Genomic DNA, 25685 nt, shown 5'->3' with positions numbered 1-25685 from the left:
CCCCCCAGAGCCTCGCGTTATTTGGGGAGGGGTCTCGGGGGGGGTGGGGCGGGAATTTGGGGAGGGGGCCTGACACTAAAACCCCCCAAAATCCACCCAAAATCCCACCCAAAATCCACCTAAAATCCCCCTAAATCCCACCCAGGACCCCCCAAAATCCCCAAATTCTACCCAGGACCCCCAAAATCTCAGTCAGAACCCCCCAAAATCCCCTCAAGACCCCCCAAATTTCCCCAAAATCCCACCCAGGACCCCCTAAAATCCCTCAAATTTCCCCAAAATCTCCCCAAATTTCCCCAAAATCCCACCCAGGACCCCCTAAAATCCCTCAAATTTCCCCAAAATCTCCCCAAATTTCCCCAAAATCCCACCCAGGACCCCCTAAAATCCCTCAAATTTCCCCAAAATCTCCCCAAATTTCCCCAAAATCCCACCCAGGACCCCCTAAAATCCCTCAAATTTCCCCAAAATCTCCCCAAATTTCCCCCAAATCCCCCCAGGACCCCTCCCCAGACCCTCACACCGATTTTACTGTCACACTTTAATTTGGGGAGGGGGTCACACACGGAGACCCCTCCCCACCATTGGGGGGGTGGGATTTTGGGTAAAAATTGGGGGGATTTTGGGTTGTTTGGGGAGGGGTCTCAGGGGTCGTCGCCCCCCTCAAGCTCCCAGAGCCGCCGGCGGATTTTGAGGAGGGGGCGCAGGAGGGTTTGGGTTATTTTAGGTTATTTTGGGGATTATTTTTGGGGTATTTTTGGGGGTTATTTTTGGGGATTTTGGGTTATTTTTGGGGGGATTTTTGGGGGTCTCAGGGGTCGTCGCCCCCCTCGAGCTCCCAGAGCCGCCGGCGGATTTTGAGGAGGGGTCTCAGGAGCCCCCCCGGGCCCAGCGGGAGCCCCGGGCGCAGGCGGAACCCCCGGGTGGGCAGCAGGAGCGGGGGGTGGTCCGAGAAGCTCTCGAAGATGTCGCCTGGGGGGACCAAAAACCGGCAAAATTAACCCAAAAAAACCACCAAAATCAGCCCAAAATCAGCCCCCAAAGATGTCACCTGGAGGGGACCAAAAACCAGCAAAATTAACCCAAAAAACACCAAAATCAGCCCCAAAATCAGCCCCCAAAATCACCCCGAGAAGCTCTCGAAGATGTCGCTTGGGGGGACCAAAAAACGGCAAAATTAACCCAAAAAAACCACCAAAATCAGCCCAAAATCAGCCCCCAAAGATGTCACCTGGAGGGGACCAAAAAACAGCAAAATTAACGCAAAAAACACCCCTAAAACCCACCAAAATCCGCCCAAAATTACCCCAAAAAACCACCAAAATCAGCCCCCCAAATCAGCCCAAAAACAGCCCAAAAATCAGCCCAAAGATGTCACCTGGGGGTACACAAAAAACATCAAAATCACCCCAAAATCGGCCTAAAAACCGTCAAAATCACCGCTCAACCCCCCCAAAAATCAACATCACTGCAAAAACACCAAAACCGGCCAAAAGCAGCAAAATCCCCCCAAAACCGCAGCTGGAACTCACCTGGAGGGGACAGCAGGGACACGGGGACACAAGGGGGGGCAGGAGGGGTCACACAGGTGTGACTCGGGTGTGACAGGTGTGAGACAGGTGTGACCCAGGTGTGAGACAGGTGTGACCCAGGTGTGACACAGGTGTGACCCAGGTGTGACACAGCTGTGACCCAGGTGTGACCCAGGTGTGACACAGGTGTGACCCGGGTGTGACAGGTGTGAGACAGGTGTGACCCAGGTGTGACACAGGTGTGAACCGGGTGTGACACAGGTGTGACCTGGGTGTGACCCGGGTGTGACCCAGGTGTGACCCAGATGTGACCCAGGTGTGACCCCGGTGTGACCCAGATGTGACCTAGGTGTGACCCAGGTGTGACCCAGGTGTGACTGAGGTGTGACACAGCTGTGACACGGGTGTGACCCAGGTGTGACCCAGGTGTGACCCAGGTGTGACAGGTGTGACCCAGGTGTGACAGGTGTGACAGGTGTGACCCAGGTGTGACAGGTGTGACCCAGGTGTGACCCAGGTGTGACCCAGGTGTGACCCGGGAGTGACCCAGGTGTGACCCAGGTGTGACCCAGGTGTGACACAGGTGTGACCCAGGTGTGACAGGTGTGACACAGGTGTGACCCAGGTGTGACCCGGGAGTGACCCGGGTGTGACACAGGTGTGACCCAGGTGTGACCCGGGTGTGACAGGTGTGACCCAGGTGTGACCCGGGTGTGCCGCTCACCTGTGCTGGCCGCCGTGCTCTCCTCAGGTGAGGGGCTCCAGGCGGGAGGCGCCGCCCGGCCCCGCCCCAGCCGGTAGTGCCGCAGGACGTGGTGCAGCTGCGCAGGTGAGAGCGCCGGGAACTCGGCCCGGAGCCGCGCCCAGGTGGCCTGGGGGACACGGGGACAGGTGTGAGCAGGTGTGACCTCAGATGGGCTCGGGTGTCTCCTAGGTACGCCCAAGTTGTGCCCGGGTGTGTCACAGGTGTGCCCAGGTGTGCCCAGGTGTGTCTGTGATATGCCAGGTGTGCTCAGGTGTGCCCTAGGTGTGTCTGTGATGTCCTCAGGTGTACCCGGGTGTGTCCTCACGTGTGCCCAGGTGTACTCGGGTGTGCCCAGGTGTGTCTGTGATATGCCAGGTGTGCCCAGGTGTGCCCCAGGTGTGCTCAGGTGTGTCTATGATGCCCTCAGGTGTACCCAGGTGTGTCCTCAGCTGTGCCCAGGTGTGCTCAGGTGTGCCCAGGCGTGTCACAGGTGTGCCCAGGTGTGCCCCAGGTGTGTCCCAGGTGTGTCTATGATGCCCTCAGGTGTACCCAGGTGTGTCCTCAGCTGTGCCCAGGTGTGCCCAGGTGTGTCTGTGACATCTCTGGTGTGTTTGTGATGCCCCAGGTGTTTCCCAGGTGTGCCCAGGTGTGTCTGTGACATCTCAGGTGTGTCTATGATGCCCTCAGGTGTGCCCAGGTGTGCTCAGGTGTGTCCAGGTGTGTCACAGGTGTTTCCCAGGTGTGCCCAGGTGTGTCTGTGACATCTCAGGTGTGTTTGTGATGCCCCAGGTGTTTCCCAGGTGTGCCCAGGTGTGTCTGTGATATCTCAGGTGTGTTTGTGATGCCCCAGGTGTGCCCAGGTGTGCCCAGGTGTGCTCAGGTGTGTCCAGGTGTGTCCAGGTGTTTCCCAGGTGTGCCCAGGTGTGTCTGTGACATCTCAGGTGTGTTTGTGATGCCCCAGGTGTTTCCCAGGTGTGCCCAGGTGTGTCTGTGACATCTCAGGTGTGTTCATGATGCCCCAGGTGTGCCCAGGTGTGCCCAGGTGTGTCTGTGACATCTCAGGTGTGTCTATGATGCCCTCAGGTGTGCCCAGGTGTGCCCAGGTGTGTCTGTGACATCTCAGGTGTGTTTGTGATGCCCCAGGTGTGCCCAGGTGTGCCCAGGTGTGCTCACCTGTTCCAGACAGCCCCTGGGTGTGCACAGCAGGTTGGCGGTGGCCGACAGTTTCCTGAAGAAGTCCCCGGCGATGTCCCCCAGCCCCAGCGCCCCCAGCCCGTCCAGCACCAGGTCCAGGTTGGTTCTCAGCCGGACCCCGACCCACCACTGGAAGAACGGCCCCGCGCTGCCTGGGGGGCACACAAACATTTGGGGTTATTTCGGGGTTTTTTCAGATTTTTTATCAAATTTTTTTCAGATTTTTTTCCTTTTTTATTTTTTTTTTTTTTTTTAATTTTTTTTCAGATTTTTTTCAGGTTTTTTTTTTTTTCCAATTTTTTATTTTTCTGATTTTTCCATATTTTTTCAGATTTTTTCCATTTTCTTTTTCAGATTTTTCTATGGATTTTTATCAGAAATTTTCAGATTTTTTCAGACTTTTTCAGATTTTTTTCAGATTTTTCCTTTTATTCAGATTTTTCCTTTTTTTCAGCTTTTTTCCTTTTTTTTTTTTTTTCCAGATTTTTCTATGGATTTTTATCAGAAGTTTTCGGATTTTTTCAGATTTTTTTCAGACTTTTCCAGCTTTTTTTTTAGATTTTTCCTTTTTTTTTCAGATTTTTCCTTTTTTTTTTTTTTTTCCAGATTTTTCTATGGATTTTTATCAGGAATTTTCAGATTTTTTCAGACTTTTTCCGATTTTATTCAGATTTTTCCTTTTTTTCAGATTTTTCCTTTTTTTCAGCTTTTTTCCTTTTTTTTTTTTTTTTTCCCACATTTTTCTATGGATTTTTATCAGAAATTTTCGGATTTTTTCAGATTTTTTTCAGACTTTTTCAGATTTTTTTCAGATTTTTCCTTTTTTTCAGATTTTTCCTTTTTTTTCAGATTTTTCCTTTTTTTTCAGATTTTTTCCATATTTTTTTTCAGGTTTTTTCAGATTTTTTTCAGGTTTTTTTCAGATTTTTTCAGATATTTTTTGTATTTTTTCCATATTTTTTTCAGGTTTTTTCAGATTTTTCTATGGATTTTTATCAGAAGTTTTCGGATTTTTTCATATTTTTTTCAGACTTTTTCAGATTTTTTTCAGATTTTTCCTTTTTTTTCAGATTTTTTCCATATTATTTTCAGGTTTTTTTCAGATTTTTTCAGATATTTTTTGTATTTTTTCCATATTTTTTTCAGGTTTTTTCAGATTTTTTTTCAGGTTTTTTTCAGATTTTTTCAGATTTTTCCATATTTATTTCAGATCATTTTCAGGGTTTTTTTCCCATATTTTTTCCATATTCTTTCCATATTTTTCCAGATTATTTTTGGGGGGGGGGGTTTCAGATTTTTATCAGATTTTTTCAGATTATTTTCAGATTTTTACCATTTCTTCCCAGATTTTTTTTTCCATATTTTTTCAGATTTTTTTTTCCATGTATTTTCAGATTTTTCTCAGATTTTTTTTTCTATTTTTCTCAGATTTCAAACCCCTCAAATCCCCTCTAAACCCAGATTTCACCCCAAATCTCACCTTTCTCCATGAGGGTGTTGAAGAGGGAGGTGTTCCAGAAGAAGAACAGGTACCCGAAGGTCTGCGACGCCCCAAATCCCACATAACCCCCTCCCCAAACACCCCAAATCTCACCCAAAATTCCCCAAATTTCAGCCAAATTTTCCCAAAATCCCGCGATTTCACCCCAAATCTCACCCCAAATTTTCCCAAAATCCCGCGATTTCACCCCAATTTCCCTCACCTTTCTCCATGAGGGTGTTGAACAGGGAGGCGTTGGAGAAGAAGAAGAACAGGTACCCGAAGGTCTGCGACGCCCCAAATCCCACATAACCCCCTCCCCAAATACCCCAAATCTCACCCAAAATCCCCCAAATTTTCCCAAAATCCCGCGATTTCACCCCAATTTCCCTCACCTTTCTCCATGAGGGTGTTGAAGAGGGAGGCGTTGCAGAAGAAGAAGAACAGGTACCCGAAGGTCTGCGACGCCCCAAATCCCACATAACCCCCTCCCCAAACACCCCAAATCTCACCCAAAATCCCCCAAATTTCAGCCAAATTTTCCCAAAATCCCGCGATTTCACCCCAAATTCCCTCACCTTTCTCCATGAGGGTGTTGAAGAGGGAGGCGTTGGAGAAGAAGAACAGGTACCCGAAGGTCTGCGACGCCAGGTCGGGGTGCAGGCGGCACTCCCGGGTCAGGCCCAGCACGGCACGGAACACGGCCAGCGGGGGGCGGAGCCCCGCGGGGACCCCGCCCAGGTCCGGCCCCGCCCTCGGCTCGCCCGCGCCCACGAACGGGTTCGTGTCCAGCAGGGCGGGGAGGGCGGAGTATAGAGTCTGAAATTTGGGGTTAATTCTGGTGGTTTTGGGTAAATTTTGGGGTAAAGAGGGGATTTGGGGTGATTTCAGGGGGATTTCAAGGGATTTTAGGGGGTTTAGAGGGGATTTGGGGGGGATTTGGTGTCCGGCAGGGCCGGCAGCGCCAAGTTCAGCGTCTGGAATTTGGGGTGAATTTTGGTGATTTTGGGGTTCAGAGGGGTCAAGAGGGGATTTGGGGGTGTTTAGAGGGGATTTGGGGTGAATTGGGGGGGATTTGGGGTGAATTTGGGAGTGCTTAGAGGGGATTTGGGGTGAATTGGGGGGGATTCGGGGTGAATTTAGGGCGTTTAGAGGGGATTTGGGGTGAATTGGGGGGGGGATTTGGGGTGAATTTGGGAGTGCTTAGAGGGGATTTGGGGTGAATTGGGGGGGATTCGGGGTGAATTTAGGGCGTTTAGAGGGGATTTGGGGTGAATTGGGGGGGATTTGGGGTGAATTTGGGGGGTTTAGAGGGGATTTGGGGTGAATTGGGGGGGATTCGGGGTGAATTTAGGGCGTTTAGAGGGGACTTGGGGTGAACTGGGGGGAGATTTGGGGTGAATTTGGGGGTGCTTAGAGGGGATTTGGGGTGAATTGGGGGGGATTTGGGGTGAATTTGGGGGGTTTAGAGGGGATTTGGGGTGAATTGGGGGGAGATTTGGGGTGAATTTGGGGGGTTTAGAGGGGATTTGGGGTGAATTGGGGGGGATTTGGGGTGAATTTGGGGGGTTTAGAGGGGATTTGGGGTGAATTGGGGGGAGATTTGGGGTGAATTTGGGGGGTTTAGAGGGGATTTGGGGTGAATTTGGGGGGTTTAGAGGGGATTTGGGGTGAATTGGGGGGGGATTCGGGGTGAATTTTGGGGCTTTAGAGGGGATTTGGGGTGAATTTGGGGGGTTCAGAGGGGATTTGGTGTCCAATAGGGCCGGTAGGACTGAGTGCAGGGTCTGGAAATTTGGTGAATTTGGCTACATTTGGCTAAATTTTGGGTAAATTCGGGGTTTATTTTGGTGTGTTTGGGGTTACTGAGGGGTTTGCAGTGGATTTGGGGCTACTGAGGGGATTTGGGGTGAATTTGGGTGAATTTGGGTGAATCTGGGGGTGTTTGCGGTTTGGGGTGAATTGGGGCGGATTTGGGGTCCCCCAGTGGATTTTGGGGCTCACCTTGGTCAGGTAGTAGACGCTCTGCTGGAACGTGGACATGATCACCTCGTCCAGCACCCCCAGGGCCTCGTCACAGCTCTCCAGGTCCTTCTCAAGCTCCGGGCATGGCCCTAAAAACGCGAGAATTTACCCCAAAATGGGGTGAGACCCAAAATCTGGGGTAAACCCTGAAATCCCGGGAATTCACCCCAAAATCCTGGGGATTCACCCCAAAACCCCGGAGTTCACCCCAAAATGGGGAGTCAGACCCTAAACCTGTGATAAACCCCAGGAATTCACCCCAAAATGGGGATCAGCCCCAAAAACCCGGGAATTCACCTCAAAATGGGGGTCAGACCCTAAAACCCTGGGGATTCACCCCAAAAATGCCAGGAATTCACCACAAAATGGGGGTCAGCCCCAAAATCCTGGGGATTCACCCCAAAACCTGGGGTCAGTATAACCAGTACAAACCAGTATAACCAGTATAAACCAATATAAACCAGTATAGACCAGTACAAACCAGTATAACCCAGTATAAATGAGTACAAACCAGTGCAAACCAGTATAAATGAGTACAAACCAGTACAAGCAGTACAAACCAGTATAACCCAGTATAAATGAGTACAAACCAGTACAAACCAGTACAAACCAGTATAAATGAGTACAAACCAGTACAACCAGTACAAACCAGTATAACCCAGTATAAATGAGTACAAACCAGTACAACCAGTACAAACCAGTATAACCCAGCATAAATGAGTACAAACCAGTACAACCAGTACAAACCAGTATAACCCAGTATAAATGAGTACAAACCAGTATAACCCAGTATAAATGAGTACAACCAGTACAAACCAGTACAACCCAGTATAAATGAGTACAAACCAGTACAAACCAGTATAACCCAGCATAAATGAGTACAAACCAGTACAACCAGTACAACCCAGTATAACCCACTATAAATGAGTACAAACCAGTACAACCAGTACAAACCAGTATAACCAGTACAATACCCTCCATGTCGAGCTGTGCCTCCAGCGCCCCCAGGTGCGCCTGCGCCAGGCTGAGCAGCTCCACGCTGTACACCAGCCCCACACCAGTACAGACCAGTATAACCCAGTATAATCCAGTGCATCCCAGTACAAACCAGTACAAACCAGTATAACCCAGTATAAATGAGTACAAACCAGTACAACCAGTACAAACCAGTATAACCCAGTATAAATGAGTGCAAACCAGTACAAACCAGTATAACCAGTATAGACCAGTACAAACCAGTATAACCAGTACAAACCAGTATAACCCAGTATAAATGAGTACAAACCAGTACAAACCAGTACAACCAGTACAAACCAGTACAACCCAGTATAAATGAGTACAAACCAGTACAACCAGTACAAACCAGTATAACCAGTATAGACCAGTACAAACCAATATAACCGGTACAAACCAGTATAACCCAGAATAAATGAGTACAAACCAGTACAAACCAGTATAACCCAGTATAAATGAGTACAAACCAGTACAACCCGTACAAACCAGTATAACCAGTATAAACCAATATAAACCAGTATAGACCAGTAAAAACCAGTATAACCCAGTATAAATGAGTGCAAACCAGTACAACCAGTACAAACCAGTATAACCCAGCATAAATGAGTACAAACCAGTACAACCCAGTATAACCCAGTATAAATGAGTACAGACCAGTACAAACCAGTATAACCCATTATAACCCAGTATAAATGAGTACAAACCAGTACAACCCGTACAAACCAGTATAACCAGTATAAACCAATATAAACCAGTATAGACCAGTAAAAACCAGTATAACCCAGTATAAATGAGTACAAACCAGTACAACCAGTACAAACCAGTACAACCAGTACAACCCAGTATAACCCAGTATAAATGAGTACAAACCAGTACAAACCAGTATAACCCAGTATAAATGAGTACAAACCAGTACAAACCAGTATAACCCAGCATAAATGAGTACAAACCAGTACAACCAGTACAAACCAGTATAACCCAGTATAAATGAGTGCAAACCAGTACAAACCAGTATAACCCAGCATAAATGAGTACAAACCAGTACAAACCAGTATAACCAGTATAGACCAGTACAAACCAGTACAACCAGTACAAACCAGTATAACCCAGTATAAATGAGTACAAACCAGTACAACCAGTACAAACCAGTATAACCAGTATAGACCAGTACAAACCAATATAACCGGTACAAACCAGTATAACCCAGAATAAATGAGTACAAACCAGTATAACCCAGTATAAATGAGTACAAACCAGTACAAACCAGTATAACCCAGTATAACCCAGTATAAATGAGTACAAACCAGTACAACCAGTACAAACCAGTATAACCCACTATAAATGAGTACAAACCAGTACAAACCAGTATAACCAGTATAAACCAATATAAACCAGTACAACCAGTACAAACCAGTATAACCCAGTATAACCCAGTATAAATGAGTACAAACCAGTACAAACCAGTATAACCCAGTATAAATGAGTACAAACCAGTACAAACCAGTATAACCCAGCATAAATGAGTACAAACCAGTACAACCCAGTATAACCAGTATAACCCAGCATAAATGAGTACAAACCAGTACAACCCAGTATAACCAGTATAACCCAGTATAAATGAGTACAAACCAGTACAACCCAGTATAACCAGTATAAACCATTACCCTCGATGTCCAGCTGCGTTTCCAGGTGCGCCAGGTGCGCCTGCGCCAGGTTGAGCAGCTCCACGCTGTTCGCCAGCCAGCCCAGCAGGGGGCGCAGGTCCGAGGTGACCCCGGAAAGGTCCAGAACTGGGGGGGGGTCCCCGTCCGGGGGGCTGCGAGACCCCGAAATTGGGTGAGGGGGGACCCAAAATTGGGTTTGGAAACCCCAAAATTGGGTTTGGAAACCCCAAAATTGGGTTTGGAAACCCCAAAATTGGGAGGGAGAGCCCCAAAATTGGAAGGGGGATTCCAAAAATTGGAAGGGGGATTCCAAAATTGGGAGGGTGAAGGTCCAGAATTGGGAGGGGGGTCCCCGTCCGGGGAGCTGCGAGACCCCGAAATTGGGTGAGGGGGGACCCAAAATTGGGTGAGGGGAGGCAAAAAATTGGTTTGGAAACCCCCAAATTTGGCTTAGAAACCCCCAAATTGGGAGGGGGATCCCCAAAATTGGGAGGGTGACCCCGGAAAGGTCCAGAATTGGGAGGGGGTCCCCGTCCGGGGGGCTGCGAGACCCCGAAATTGGGTGAAGAGGGGACCCAAAATTGGGTTTGGAAACCCCAAAATTGGGTTTGGAAACCCCAAAATTGGGAGGGGTTTGGGGGTCCCCATCCGGGGGGCTGAAAATGAGGGGGGGACACACCGAAATTGGGTTTGAAAACCCCAAAATTTGGTTTGAAAACCCCCAAAATTGGGAGGGTGACCCCAGAAAGGTCCAGAATTGGGGGGATGGTCCCCGTCCGGGGGGGCTGAAAATGGGGGGGATCCCTAAATTATTGGGAGGGGATCCCAAAATTGGGGGGAGATTCCCAAACTGGGAGGGGTTTGGGACTGGGGACCCCAAAATCGGGAGGGAATTGGGGGTGACCTCAAAATTGCACCCGGAATCCCCCCAAAACCCCCTGGTCTGACCCCAAAACAGCCCCAGGAGCCCTCCCAGTTTGGTCCCGGTCCCTCCCAGTTGCTCCCAGTCCCTCCCAGTTGGTCCCAGTCCCTCCCAGTTGATCCCAGTCCCTCCCAGTTTGGTCCCGGTCCCTCCCAGTTTGGTCCCGGTCCCTCCCAGTTTGCTCCCAGTCCCTCCCAGTTTGGTCCCGGTCCCTCCCAGTTTGGTCCCAGTCCCTCCCAGTTGGTCCCAGTCCCTCCCAGTTGCTCCCAGTCCCTCCCAGTTTGGTCCCAGTCCCTCCCATTTTGGTCCCAGTCCCTCCCAGTTTGGTCCCAGTCCCTCCCAGTTGGTCCCAGTCCCTCCCAGTTTGGTCCCAGTCCCTCCCAGTTTGGTCCCAGTCCCTCCCAGTTGCTCCCAGTCCCTCCCAGTTTGATCCCGGTCCCTCCCAGTTTGGTCCCAGTCCCATCCCAGTCCCCAGGGGAGGTTTTGGGGTGACTTTGGGTGATTTTGGGTCTCTCTCACCTCTCCGGCTGCCGGTCCCCGATTTCTTTGATTTTCTCCTGCCGGGAGAGAGGGAGGGACCCTCAGTGCCCCAGTATGGACCAGTATGGACCAGTATGGACCAGTATGGACCAGTATGGACCAGTATGGACCAGCATGGACCAGCATGGACCAGTATGGCCCAGTATGGACCAGTATGGCCCAGTATGGACCAGTATGGACCAGCATGGACCAGTATGGACCAGTATGGACCAGTATGGACCAGCATGGACCAGTATGGCCCAGTATGGACCAGTATGGCCCAGTATGGACCAGCATGGACCAGCATGGCCCAGTATGGACCAGCATGGACCAGTATGGCCCAGTATGGCCCAGTATGGACCAGCATGGACCAGCATGGACCAGTATGGACCAGTATGGCCCAGTATGGCCCAGTATGGCCCAGTATGGACCAGTATGGACCAGTATGGACCAGTATGGCCCAGTATGGACCAGTATGGACCAGCATGGCCCAGTATGGCCCAGTATGGACCAGTATGGACCAGCATGGACCAGTATGGACCAGTATGGCCCAGTATGGACCAGTATGGACCAGTATGGACCAGTATGGACCAGCATGGACCAGTATGGACCAGTATGGCCCAGTATGGACCAGTATGGACCAGTATGGACCAGTATGGACCAGCATGGCCCAGTATGGACCAGTATGGCCCAGTATGGCCCAGTATGGACCAGTATGGACCAGTATGGACCAGCATGGCCCAGTATGGACCAGCATGGCCCAGTATGGACCAGTATGGACCAGTATGGACCAGTATGGACCAGTATGGACCAGCATGGACCAGTATGGACCAGTATGGCCCAGTATGGACCAGTATGGACCAGTATGGACCAGTATGGACCAGCATGGACCAGTATGGACCAGTATGGCCCAGTATGGACCAGTATGGACCAGTATGGACCAGTATGGACCAGCATGGCCCAGTATGGACCAGTATGGCCCAGTATGGCCCAGTATGGACCAGTATGGACCAGTATGGACCAGTATGGCCCAGTATGGACCAGCATGGCCCAGTATGGACCAGTATGGACCAGTATGGGCCAGCATGGACCAGTATGGACCAGTATGGACCAGTATGGCCCAGTATGGACCAGTATGGCCCAGTATGGACCAGCATGGACCAGTATGGACCAGTATGGACCAGTATGGACCAGCATGGCCCAGTATGGACCAGTTTCCCTCCCATTATGGCTGCAGAATCCCTCCCAGTTCCGTCAATCTCCCATATTCCCCCCAATTCCCTCAACCCCAAAATGTCCCCAAAATGTCCCCAAAATGTCCCCGAATGTCCCCAGTGTCACTCACCCAGAGCGTTTCCCGCAGCATCCCCACCACTCTGCCCAGCAGCTCCGGGAAATGTCCCGCCGGGAATTCCCGAATATCCCCCAAATTACTCCAATTTCCCCCCCAAATTACCCCAATTCTTTTCACCCCCAAATGTCCCAAATGTCCCAAAATGTCCCCAAAATGTCCCTGTCACTCACCCAGACCGTCTCCCGCAGCATCCCCGCCACTCTGCCCAGCAGCTCCGGGAAATGTCCCGCCGGGAATTCCTTGGCCGCGTGCTCCAGGCACAGCCCCAGCAGGAACGCCGGGGCCAGCGCCCCCAAATCCTCGTCGGGACCCCCCGAATCCCCCTCGGGACCCCCCAAATCCTCCTCGGGACCCCCTAAACCCTCTCTGGGACCCCCTAAATCCCCCTCGGGACCCCTCAAATCCCCCTCGGGACCCCCCGAATCCCCCTGATGACCCCCAGAATCTTTCTTGGGACCCCTCGAATCCTTCCCAGGACCCCCCAAATCCCCCTTGGAACCCCCAAAATCCTCATCGGGACCCCCCAGATCCTGCCCAGGACCCCCCAAACCCTCTCCGGGACCCCCCAAACCCTCTCCGGGACCCCTCGAATCCTTTCTGGGACCCCCCGAACCCTTTCTGGGACCCCCCAAATCCTGCCCGGGACCCCCCGAATCCTTTCTGGGACCTCCCAAATCCCCCTTGGGATCCCCCAAATCCTCACCGGGAAGCCCCGAATCTTCACGAGGACCCCCCAGATCTTCACCGGGACCCCCGCGGGACCCCCCGGAGCCCCCCGGCTCCATGCTGAGGATGTCCCTGAGCAGCGCCGCCTCGTCCTGCGGGCGGTACCGGAGCTCGGCTCGGGGGCTCCGCAGCGCCGCCCGCAGCTCCTCCCGCCGCTCCCGCGGGCTCCTCCCGCACCCCGCGCACCCCAAAACCCCCAAAATCCCCATCGGGGGGCGCGGGGGGGGGCGCCCAGGGCGGGCGGGACCCCTCCCCAACCCGCGGGTCTTTGTAGAGCAGCAGGACGTGCTCCCCCAGACCCAAAAGGTCGCCGGGGCGCAGAGGGGCGCGGTGGAACAGGGGGGTCCCGTTCAGCGTGGTGGGGGCGCCCCGAAATGGGCGCACGGTGGCTGGGGGGGGGTCGCGGGGATTTGGGGAGGGGTCGCAGCCGGCGGGGACGCCCGGGGAGGGCTCGGCCTGCACGAGGCAGTGGCGGGGCAGGAGGTCGGGGGCGTCCAGGAAGGTGTCGACCACCGAGAAGGGGCCCGGGTCGGGTTTTTGGGGAGGGGGCGCTTGGGGCGGCTCGGGGGGCTCCGGGGAGGGGTCGGGGGTGTCGGGGGTCCCCCCCAGGCCAGAGCGGCGGTCGAGGCGGCCGAAGATGTGCTGGGGGCGGGTCATGATGAAAAGGACGAAGTCCTGCGGGGGGAAAACGGGGGGAAGTGGGTGAAAAATGGGTGAAAAATGGGTGAAAATGGGGGTTTGGGGTAAAAAAACCAGGGTTAAAAAGGGGGTTTGGGGTAAAAGAGGGGGATTTGGGGTGGGAAATGGGTGAGAAATGGGTGGAAATGGGGGTTTGGGTGAAAAATGGGTGGAAATGGGGGTTTGGGTGAAAAATGGGGGTTTGGGGTAAAAAAAAACAGGGTTATAAAGGGGGTTTGGGGTAAAAGAGGGGGATTTGGGCTGGGAAATGGGTGAAAAAATGGGTGGAAATGGGGGTTTGGGTGAAAAATGGGTGAAAATGGGGGTTTGGGTGAAAAATGGGTGAAAATGGGGGTTTGGGTGAAAAATGGGGATTTGGGGTAAAAAAAACAGGGTTAAAAAGGGGGTTTGGGGTAAAAGAGGGGGATTTGGGGTGGGAAATGGGTGAGAAATGGGTGGAAATGGGGGTTTGGGTGAAAAATGGGGTTTTTGGAGTTAAAAAGGGGGTTTGGGGGGAAAAATGGGATGAAAAAGGGGGATTTGGGGTAAAAAGGGGGATTTGGGGTAAAAAGGGGGATTTGGGGTAAAAAAGGGGATTTGGGATAAAAAGGGGGATTTGGGATATAAAGGGGGATTTGGGGTAAAAAGGGGGATTTGGGGTAAAAAGGGGGATTTGGGGTAAAAAGGGGATTTGGGGTAAAAAGGGGGATTTGGGGTAAAAAGGGGGATTTGGGGTAAAAAAGGGGATTTGGGATAAAAAAGGGGATTTGGGATAAAAAGGGGGATTTGGGGTAAAAAAGGGGATTTGGGGTAAAAAGGGGGATTTGGGGTAAAAAGGGGGGGTTGGGGCAGAAGAGGTGAGTTTGGGGTTAGGGTTAAGTGGGTAATTTTGGGGTGAATTTCTGGGGTTTTGTTTTGGGGTAACTTCACTGGCTTTGGGGGCTCACTGCGAGGGTCCAGGACGACACTTTGGGGTAAATTCCCGGGGTTTTTCTCTCACCTCCTTGCCGTAGCCCCTGAGCAGCAGGAAATAGGGGCGGTCCCGGGGGGGCTGGATCAGACACTGCGCCAGCAGCTCCAGGCTGGGACCCCCGTCCCCGTCCCCATCCCCATCCCCATTCGGGGCGGGGGTCCCGGGGGCGGGCGGGGGTCCCGGGGGGGCGGAGCCCGCGCTGTCCCCGCCCCCGGCCACGCTCAGGGCCTTGCGCTGGCGCCGCCGCGTGCTCAGGTTCATGTCGCTGATGCTGCGCCGCATGGACGGGCCGGGGGCGTCCCCGCCAGCCCGGGGGTCGCGGGCGGGGGGCGCGGGACCCCCCGAGGCCGCGCGGGAGCGGTTGCGGTGCAGGCGGCGGGAGGGGGGCGGCAGCGCTGCGGAAACGGGGGGGAACGGGGAAAGGTTAGCGGGGAGGGGGCTTGGGGGGCAGCCCCTGGGAATGTGAGGAGGGGGAAAAATGTGGGGAGGGGGCTTGGGGGGCAGCCCTGGGAATGTGGGGAGGGGGGAATTGTGGGGAGGGGGCTTGGGGGGCAGCCATGGGAATGTGGGGAGGGGGGAATTGTGGGGAGGGGGCTTGGGGGACACCCTGGGAATGTGGGGAGGGGGCTTGGGGGGCAGCCCTGGGAATGTGGGGAGGGGGCTTGGGGGGCAGCCCCTGGGAATGTGAGGAGGGGGAAAAATGTGGGGAGGGGGCTTGGGGACACCGTGGGAATGGGAAGGAAAATGTGGTGGGAAAAATGGGAAAAATGGGGAAAGATTGGGGGGAAAATTGGGGGAGAAATGAAGGGGAAAATGGGGAAAATTGGGGGAAAAATGGGGAATATTGGGGAATAAATGGGGGGGAAATGGAGGGGAAAATGGGGGAAATTTAGGGGGGAAAATTGGGGAATATTGGGGGGAAAAGGAGGGGAAAACGGGGGGAAATGTGGGGAAATTTGGGGGGGAAATCGGGAAAAATTGGGGGAAATTTTGGGGGGAAATGGGGGAAAATGGAGGGGGAAATTGTGGGGAGGGGGCTTGGGGACACCATGGGAATGGGAAGGAAAATGTGGTGGGAAAAATGGGGAAAATGGGAAAAAATTGGGGAAAGATTGGGGGGAAAATTGGGGAATATTGGGGGGAAAATGGGGGGGAAAGGAGGGGAAAACGGGGGGAAATTTGGGGGGGAATCGGGAAAAATTGGGGGAAATTTTGGGGGGAAATGGGGGAAAATGGAGGGGGAATTAGGGGGAAAATGGGGAAAAATTGGGGAGGGGAATGGGGAGAAAATTGGGGGAAAATGAGGGGGGAAAATTGAGGGGGATTTGGGGGAAATTGGGGGAAATGGGGGGAAGGGAATTGGGGGAAATTGGGGGGAAAATTGGGGGGGGAAATGGGGAAGAATTTGGGGAAAAGGTGGGAAAATTGGGGGGGAAAATGGGGAAGAAAATGGGGAAAAACGGGTGGAAAAATGGGGAAAAGAGAGAAAAATGAGGGAAAACGGAGGGGAAAATGGGGGAAATTTAGGGGGGAAAATTGGGGAATATTGGGGGGGAAATGGGGGGGAAAGGAGGGGAAAACGGGGGAAAATGTGGGGAAATTTGGGGGGGAAATCGGGAAAAATTGGGGGAAATTTTGGGGGGAAATGGGGGAAAATGGAGGGGGAATTAGGGGGAAAATGGGGAAAAATTGGGGGGGGAATGGGGAGAAAATTGGGAGGAAAATGAGGGGGGAAATTTGGGGGGAAACTTGGGGAAAATGTGGGGGAAAATGCGGGAAAAAATGAGGGGATAATGGGGGAAAAATTGGGGGGGGGGGGGAAATGGGGGGAACGGGGGGGGAAGTTGGGGAAAATATCGGGGAAAAATTGGGGGGGAAAATTTGGGGAAAAATGGTGGGAAAATTGGATTAAGGGTGAAAAAATGGGGAAAAAACGGGGGGAAAATTGGGGGGAAAAGAGAGAAAAATGAGGGAAAACCGGGGGAAAACAGGATTAAGGGGGAAAAACTGAGGAAAGACAGGGGAAAAATGGGGGAAAACAGGGGAAAATGGGATTAAGCGTTGAAAAAATTGGTGAAAACTGGGGAAAAAATTAGAGAAAAAAAAAAAAAACGGGCAAAACCCGAGGTAAAATTGCAATTAAAGCGTCACACGCCCCTCACCGCTCCCGTCGCCGCCGTCGCCGCCGTCGCCGTTGCCGTCCCGGTCCAGGTCGCGTTCCCGGTCCCGGTCCAGGTCCTGCCTGCGGCGGATCTCGAACCTCCGGGACCAGCCGGCCTTGGGCTTCCAGAGCTCCTGCAGCAGCAGCGGCCGCTCCGCGTCGCCCACCTCGCGCAGGTGCTCGCCCTGCCAGGCGCCCCCCGGCCCGCCCGGCCGGCCCACCACGTCACAGAGCGCGAAGTGCCCGAACTCCTCGGGGTTCAGCCTGCGGGACAGGATTGGTGCTGATAAAAATGAAACAATAATCAATATTGCCCCGAACTCCTCGGGGTTCAGCCTGCGGGAAAGGATGGGTGCTGATAAAAATGAAACAATAATCAATATTGCCCCGAAATCCTCGGGGTTCAGCCTGCGGGAAAGGATGGGTGCTGATAAAAATGAAACAATAATCAATATTGCCCCGAAATCCTCGGGGTTCAGCCTGCGGGACAGGATTGGTGCTGATAACACCGAAACAGTAATGGATTGGTGCTGATAACATTGAAACAGTAATCGATATTGCCCGAAATCCCGAAATCCTCGGGGTTCAGCCTGCAGGAAATGTATTGGTGCTGATAAAATTGAAACAGTAATCGATATTGCTCGAACTCCTTGGGGTTCAGCCTGCGGGAAATGATTGGTGCTGATAACATTGAAAAATGTTTAAATTAAAATCAATATTGAGAATTGCCCCAAAATCCTCGGGGTTCAACCTGCGGGAAATGATTGGTGCTGATAACATTGAAAAATGTTTAAATTAAAATCAATATTGAGAATTGCCCCAAAATCCTCGAGGTTCAGCCTGCAGGAAATGTATTGGTGCTGATAACATTGAAACAGTAATCGATTGGTGCTGATAACATTGAAACAGTAATCGATTGGTGCTGATAACATTGAAACAGTAATCGATTGGTGCTGATAAAATTGAAACAGTAATCGATATTGCTCGAACTCCTTGGGGTTCAGCCTGCGGGAAATGATTGGTGCTGATAACATTGAAAAATGTTTAAATTAAAATCAATATTGAGAATCGGGAAAGGATTGGTGCTGATAAAATTGAAACAGTAATCGATATTGCCCGAACTCCTCGGGGTTCAACCTGCGGGAAATGATTGGTGCTGATAACATTGAAAAATGTTTAAATTAAAATCAATATTGAGAATTGCCCCGAAATCCTCGGGGTTCAACCTGCAGGAAATTATTGGTGCTGATAACATTGAAAAATGTTTAAATTAAAATCAATATTGAGAATTGCCCCAAAATCCTCGAGGTTCAGCCTGCAGGAAATGTATTGGTGCTGATAACATTGAAACAGTAATCGATTGGTGCTGATAACATTGAAACAGTAATCAATTGGTGCTGATAACATGATAACATTGAAACAGTAATCGATTGGTGCTGATAACATTGAAACAGTAATCGATATTGCCCGAACTCCTCGGGGTTCAGCCTGCGGGAAATGATTGGTGCTGATAACATTGAAAAATTTTTAAATTAAAATCAATATTGAGAATTGCCCCGAAATCCTCGGGGTTCAACCTGCAGCAAACAGGTGGAATTGAAACATTGTATCGTTACAAATCATTGTATCATTGTATCATCCATAAAGTCGAAACTGTATCCATTAAATATTGATACAGTAACAGCACCCCAAGCGTATATTTTGCTTATGCGCTATTATTGGAACCAAATTATCCCTTATTTTAATACATTTATATTGTCAATATATACATATTTTCTAAACTATTAAATTAAAATTGCTGCTACCTAAAATATTTTTTGGGGTTTTTTTATGATGGGGTGCAGAGCCCTGCACTCCGCACCCACGGTTATCATTTGCTCACGCGCTATTATTGGAACCAAATCATATTGTCAATATATATATTTCCTAAACTATTCAATTAAAATTGTTATCCTTATTTTTAATCCAATTATATTGTCAATATATATATTTTCTAAGCAATTAAAATTGCTGCTACCTAAAATTGTTTGGGGTTTTTTATGATGGGATAATTGGGCAATCATAACATACATGAGGTGGCAAGGGTGAATATATATTTTTATATGTATTTATATATATAAATATATAAATATATAAATATATAAATATAATATTTATATATATATATTCAATTAAAATTCCTGCTATCTCAAATATCATTTGGGGTTTTTTTTATGAAGGGATAATTGGGCAAACACAACAGGTGGCAAGGGTGAACAACCCTGCACTCCATATCCTGCAGTATTGTTTATTTTTAATCAAATTATATTGTCACATATATATGATATATTTATATAATATATATATTTTTTCTAATCTATCCAATTAAAATTCCTGCTATTTCAAATATTGTTTGGTTTTTTTTATGAAGGGATAATTGGGCGAACACAACAGGTGGCAAGAGTCCAGAACCCTGCACTCTGTACCCCGTGGTATTGCGCTATTATCAGAACCAAATTATCCCTTATTTTTAATCAAATTATATTGTCATATATATATATGGTATATTCATATCATATATATATTTTTTCTAAATTATCCAATTAAAATTGCTGCCACCTAAAATATTGTTTGGGTTTTTTTTTTAATTATGGGATGATTGGACAAGGGTCCAGAGCCCTGCGCTCCGCACCCCGTGGTTATCTTTTGCTCATGCCCCATTATCGGAACCAAATCATGTTATCAATAAATACATTTCCCAAACCATCCAATTAAAATCCCTGCTATCCCAAACACCATTTGGGGTTTTAATGAAGGGCTAATTAGGCAAAAAAAAACCATAACGTACATGACGTGGCAAGGGTCCAGAGATCTGCACTCCGCACCCGCGGTTATCATTTGCTCACGCGCCATTATCGGAACCAAATCGTATTATCAATAAACACATTTCCCAAACTATCCAACTGAAATAGTCGCTATTCCAAACATCGTTTGGGGTTTTAATGAAGGGCTAATTAGGCAAAAAAAAAAAACATAACGTACATGACGTGGCAAGAGTCCAGAGCCCTGCACTCCGCACCCACGGTTATCATTTGCTCCCGCGCTATTATCAGAACCAAATCGTATTATCAATAAACACATTTCCCAAACTATCCAACTGAAATAGTTGCTATTCCGAACGCCGTTTGGGGTTTTAACGAAGGGCTAATTAGGCAAAAAAAACATAACGTACATGACGTGGCAAGAGTCCAGAGCCCTGCGCTCCGCACCCACGGTTATCATTTGCTTATGTGCTATTATCGGAACCAAATCGTATTATCGATAAACACATTTCCCAAACTATCCAATTAAAATTCCTGCTATCCCAAACACCATTTGGGGTTTTAATGAAGGGCTAATTAGGCAAAAAAAAACATAACGTACATGACGTGGCAAGGGTCCAGAGATCTGCACTCCGCACCCGCGGTTATCATTTGCTCACGCGCCATTATCGGAACCAAATCGTATTATCAATAAACACATTTCCCAAACTATCCAACTGAAATAGTCGCTATTCCGAACGCCGTTTGGGGTTTTAAACGAAGGGCTAATTAACCAAAGCCAACGCACCCGTATCGCTCGAGCGCCTCGCGGACGAGCGCGCGGGGCGCTGCAGCGCGGCGTGGCCAGCACGCTCTTGTAGTTGGCGCCCCTGGAGATGGCGCCGCCGAAGATCTTGAGGATGCACGGGGGGCTCGGCGAGACCCCAGACCCCAAAAGGGCCGAGGGGGCGTCGCGGAGGTCGCTGAGCTTCTTCTCGCTGGCCCAGCGCGAGTGCGGGTGGCCGGCGCTGGTCACGCTGCTGGCGCTGGTGGCGCGGTGGAACAGGTGGGACAGGCGCTTGTGCCGGGGCGGCTTCGCTTTGGGAGGGGGCGCGGCGGAGCTGGAAATGGGGCGGGGGTCCGAGGGGTCGCTGGCACGGCTGGGGGTGTCCGAGGAGGTGGAGCTGGGGGAGAAAAATGGGGAGAAATGGGGTTAAAATGGGGAAAAAATGGGGTTTAAATGGGGTTAAAAGGGGGGAAATGGGATTTTGGGGAGGGGGAAATGGGATTTGGGGGAAGGAAATGGGGCGGGGGTCCGAGGGGTCGCTGGCGCGGCTGGGGGTGTCCGAGGAGGTGGAGCTGGGGGGGAAAAATGGGGAGAAATGGGGTTAAAATGGGGAAAAAACAGGGTTTAAACGGGGTTAAAAGGGGGGAAATGGGATTTTGGGGAGGGGGAAATGGGGTTAAATGGGGGAAATGGGGAAAATGGGTTTAAAGGGGACTGGAAATGGGGCGGGGGTCCGAGGGGTCGCTGGCACGGCTGGGGGTGTCTGAGGAGGTGGAGCTGGGGGCAAAAAATTGGGAGAAATGGGGTTAAAATGGGGAAAATCAGGGAAAAAATGGGGCTAAAAGGGGGGAAATGGGGGAGAAATGGGTTTAAAGGGGACTGGAAATGGGGCGGGGGTCCGAGGGGTCGCTGGCGCGGCTGGGGGTGTCCGAGGAGGTGGAGCTGGGGGGGAAAAATGGGGAGAAATGGGGTTAAAATGGGGAAAACGGGGTTAAAATGGGGGTAAAATGGGGGGAAATGGGATTTTGGGGAGGGGGAAATGGGGTTAAATGGGGTAAATGGGGAAAATGGGATTGAAGGGGGGGGAAATGGGGCGGGGGTCCGAGGGGTCGCTGGCACGGCTCGGGGTGTCTGAGGAGGTGGAGCTGGGCGCAAAAAAATTGGGAGAAATGGGGTTAAAATGGGGAAAATCAGGGAAAAAATGGGGCTAAAATGGGGTTAAAATGGGGGGAAATGGGATTTTGGGGAGGGGGAAATAGGATTTGGGGGAAGGAAATGGGGTGGGGGTCCGAGGGGTCGCTGGCGCGGCTGGGGGTGTCCGAGGAGGTGGAGCTGGGTGGGAAAAATGGGGAGAAATGGGGTTAAAATGGGGAAAATCAGGGAAAAAAATGGGGTTTAAAGGGGGAAAATGGAGGGAAATGGGTTTAAAAGGGGAATAAAATGGGAAAAACACAGGGGGAAATGGGATTGGTGGTGAAAATTGAATTAAAGGGGGGGAATATGGGGGGAAATGGGATTAAAGAGGGGGAAAATGGGTGGGAAAATGGGATTAAATGGGGAAAAATGGGCGGGAAAATGGGATTAAAGAGGGAAAAATAGGGGAAAATGGGATTAAAGAGGGGAAAAATGGGCGGGGAAAAGGGATTAAAGAGGGAAAAGTAGGGGAAAATGGGATTACAGAGGGAAAAATAGGGGGAAATGGGATTAAACAGGGGAAAAATGGGATTAAAGAGGGGGAAAATGGGATTAAAGAGGGGAAAATGGGATTAAAGAGGGGAAAATGGGATTAAAGAGGGGAAAATGGGATTAGAGAGGGGGAAAATGGGATTAAAGAGGGGAAAATGGGATTAAAGAGGGGAAAAATGGGATTAAAGAGGGGAAAATGGGATTAAAGAGGGGAAAATGGGATTAAAGAGGGGAAAATGGGATTAAAGAGGGGAAAAATGGGATTAAAGAGGGGAAAATGGGATTTTGGGGTCTCACCGGACGGAGCCAGCGCTGGGCCAGCGCCGGCTCATCTTGGCCAGGCGCTTTTTGGGGGAGTTGATCCAGAGCCCCACGGGGAAATGGAGCTTCCCGAAGCGGGGCGAGCCCTCCTTGCGCTCCTCGGGGAGCATCGTCTGCGATAAAGGGGGGCAAAATGGGGGAAAAAAAAGGGGAAAGAATGGGGAAAAAACAGCATTTTGGGGCACCTCCCCACACCCCGCGGCCCAAACCAACAAATCACAATTTTTACCAATTTTTTACCATCTTTTTTCCAGGCTTTTTTTCCCTCCAGGACTCATCAAAGTCCCCTTTTCCCACCCCTTTTTCCCCAAAACTCTTTTTTTTTTTCACCTCTGGATCCCTCAGCCTCTACCTGGGACCCCCACCCCTCCTTTTTCTGCCCAAAACCCCTTTTACCACACTTTCCCACACTTTCCCACACTTTCCCACCCTTTTTCTACGTTTTCCTCCCCTTTTTGCCTCTTTTCCACCCTTTTTCCCCAAAAACTCATTTATTTTCCCCCTCAGGCTCCACCTGGAACCCTCCAACCCTCCTTTTTCTGCCCAAAACACCTTTTCCCACCTGTTCCTCCCCTTTTTTCCCGCTTTTTCCCTCAAAACCACCTTTTTTTCCTCTCAGGATCGCTCAGGACCCTTCAACCCTCTTTTTCCTCCCAAAATCCCCTTTTCCCACCCCTTATCCCCCTTCTTCTCCTTTTTCCCACCTTTTCCCCACCATTTCTCCCCCAAAACCCCCTTTTTTTCCACTCAGGGCCCTCTAACCCTCCTTTTTCCCACCTTTCCCCACCCTTTATCCCCCCCAAGCCCCCTTTTCCCACACTTTTTCCCCTCTTTTCCCCCTCTTTATTGCCCTTTCCCCCTCTTTTTCTCTCTTTTCCCACCCTTTATTCTCCCAAGCCCCCTTTTCCCCTCAAAACTCCCCTTTTTTCCCTCTCAGGACCCATCTTCCCACCCTTTTCCCCTCAAAAACTCCATTTTTCCCTCTCAGGACCCTCTAACCCCCCTTTCCCCCCCCCCTTTTTTTCCTCTTTTTCCCCTTTTCCCACCCATTTCCTCCCTTTTCCCCTCAAAAAACCCCGTTTTTTTCCCCCTCAGGACCCTTTTTCCCCATTATTCGCCCCTCAGGACCCTTTTGCCCCCCTTTTCCCACCAAATCCCCCTTTTCCCACCCATTTCCACCCTTTTCCCCTCAAAAACCCCCGGTTTTTCCCCCTCAGGACCCATTTTTCCCCATTATTCGCCCCTCAGGACCCTTTTCCCACCAAATCCCCCTTTTCCCACCCATTTCCTCCCTTTTCCCCTCAAAAAACCCCGGTTTTTCCCCCTCAGGACCCTTTTTGCCCCAAAAAAAACTTTTCTTCCCCTCAGGACCCTCTAAATTCCCTTTTCTCACCCTTCACCTCCCCCTTTTCCCCCTTTCCCCACCCATTTCCTCCCTTTTCCCACCCTTTTCCTCCCCAAAACCCCCATTTTTCCCCCCTCAGGACCCTTTTTCCCCCCATTTTTCCCCATTTCCCCGCTCACCGCGGTGCCGGCGGTGCCGAGCTCCCGAACGATCCCGAACGATTCCCGAATTCCCGGAGATTTGGCCCGGTCCGGTTTCCCGGGGGGGGGGGGGGCAGGAAGGGCCGAGCCGGGCCAGGAAATCGGGGGGGGGGGGGGGCGGGAAGGGCGGGGGGGGAGGGGCACGGACGGGGGGGGGGGGGGGAGGGGAAAGGGAGCCAGGAACGACCCAAAATGGGGGGGGGGGGAGCACATAAAGGGACCCCAGACCCACCCAAAGGGACCCCAGACCCACCCAAAGGGACCCCAGACCCACCCAGGGGACCCCAGACCCATCATGAACCCCTCACGGTGACCCCAGACCCACCCAAGGGGAGCCCCGAGCATCACAAAATGGGGGGGGGGGGGGGGGGGGCCTACCCAAAGGGACCCCAGACCCGTCTATGTCCCCCCAGAGGGACCCCAGACCCATCTATGTCCCCTAGAGGGGCTCCAGACCCACACAGAGGGACCCCAGACCCATCATGGACCCCCCCAGAGACCCCAGACCCACCTAAAGGGACCCCAGAGCCTTCAGAGGGACCCCAGACCCCTCAGAGGGACCCCAGACCCTTCATGGACCCCCCAGAGGGACCCCAGACCCTTCACGGACCCCCCAGGGTGATCCCAGACCCACCCAAGGGAGGCCCAGACCCACCCAGAGGGACCCCAGACCCATCATGGACCCCTCACGGTGACCCCAGACCCACCCAGGGGACCCCAGACCCACAACAGAGACCCCAGACCCATCATGGACTCCTCACGGTGACCCCAGACCCACCCAAGGGGAGCCCCGAGCATCACAAAATGGGGGGGGGGGGGGGGCCCTACCCAAAGGGACCCCAGACCCGTCTATGTCCCCCCAGAGGGACCCCAGACCCATCTATGTCCCCTAGAGGGGCTCCAGACCCACACAGAGGGACCCCAGACCCATCATGGACCCCCCAGAGACCCCAGACCCACCTAAAGGGACCCCAGAGCCTTCAGAGGGACCCCAGACCCCTCAGAGGGACCCCAGACCCTTCATGGACCCCCCAGAGGGACCCCAGACCCTTCACGGACCCCCCAGGGTGACCCCAGACCCACCCAAGGGAGGCTCAGACCCACCCAGAGGGACCCCAGACCCATCATGGACCCCTCACGGTGACCCCAGACCCCACCTAAAGGGACCCCAGAGCCTTCAGAGGGACCCCAGACCCCCAATATGGGGGGGCCTGGGACTGACCTGGGGGGGACCCCCACACAAAGGACTCCAGAGCCACCAAAGGGACCCCAGACCCAACCAAGGCGTGCTCGGAGCCCCAAAGGGACCCCAGACCCCTCAGAGGGACCCCAGACCCACCCAGAGGGACCCCAGACCCTTCAGGGACCCCCCAGAGGGACCCCAGACCCACCCAAGGGAGGCTCAGACCCACCCAGAGGGACCCCAGACCCACCATGGACACCCCAAAGGGACCCCAGACCCACCCAAAGGGACCCCAGACCCATCCAAGGGCTGCTTGGAGCCCCCAGAGGGACCCCAGACCCGTCTATGTCCCCCCAGAGGGACCCCAGACCCACTCAAGGGGTGTTTGGTGTCTCC

The 25685-nt window shown here is 51.7% G+C and overlaps 1 protein-coding gene across 1 annotated transcript; it reads right to left on the bottom strand.

Moving 5' to 3' along the window:
• Positions 1-546: 546 nt before the first annotated feature.
• On the bottom strand, positions 547-24152 carry RASIP1 (Ras interacting protein 1). Its single transcript, XM_058822693.1, is given in 17 exon segments — positions 547-972; positions 2257-2404; positions 3451-3623; positions 5530-5770; positions 6956-7065; positions 9655-9806; positions 11096-11133; positions 12620-12815; positions 13195-13850; positions 14854-15221; positions 16989-17323; positions 19815-19838; positions 20390-20413; positions 20576-20610; positions 20612-20951; positions 22538-22674; positions 24086-24152. Coding segments are annotated over 16 exon segments (3135 nt in total). The 5' UTR covers positions 22672-22674; positions 24086-24152; the 3' UTR covers positions 547-811.
• Between the last annotated feature and the right edge of the window lie 1533 nt (positions 24153-25685).

This window comes from Ammospiza caudacuta, chromosome 34 (genome assembly GCF_027887145.1).
Source record: "Ammospiza caudacuta isolate bAmmCau1 chromosome 34, bAmmCau1.pri, whole genome shotgun sequence".
Classification (NCBI taxonomy): Eukaryota; Metazoa; Chordata; class Aves; order Passeriformes; family Passerellidae; genus Ammospiza; species Ammospiza caudacuta.
This window is presented reverse-complemented; position numbering and strand designations above follow the sequence as displayed.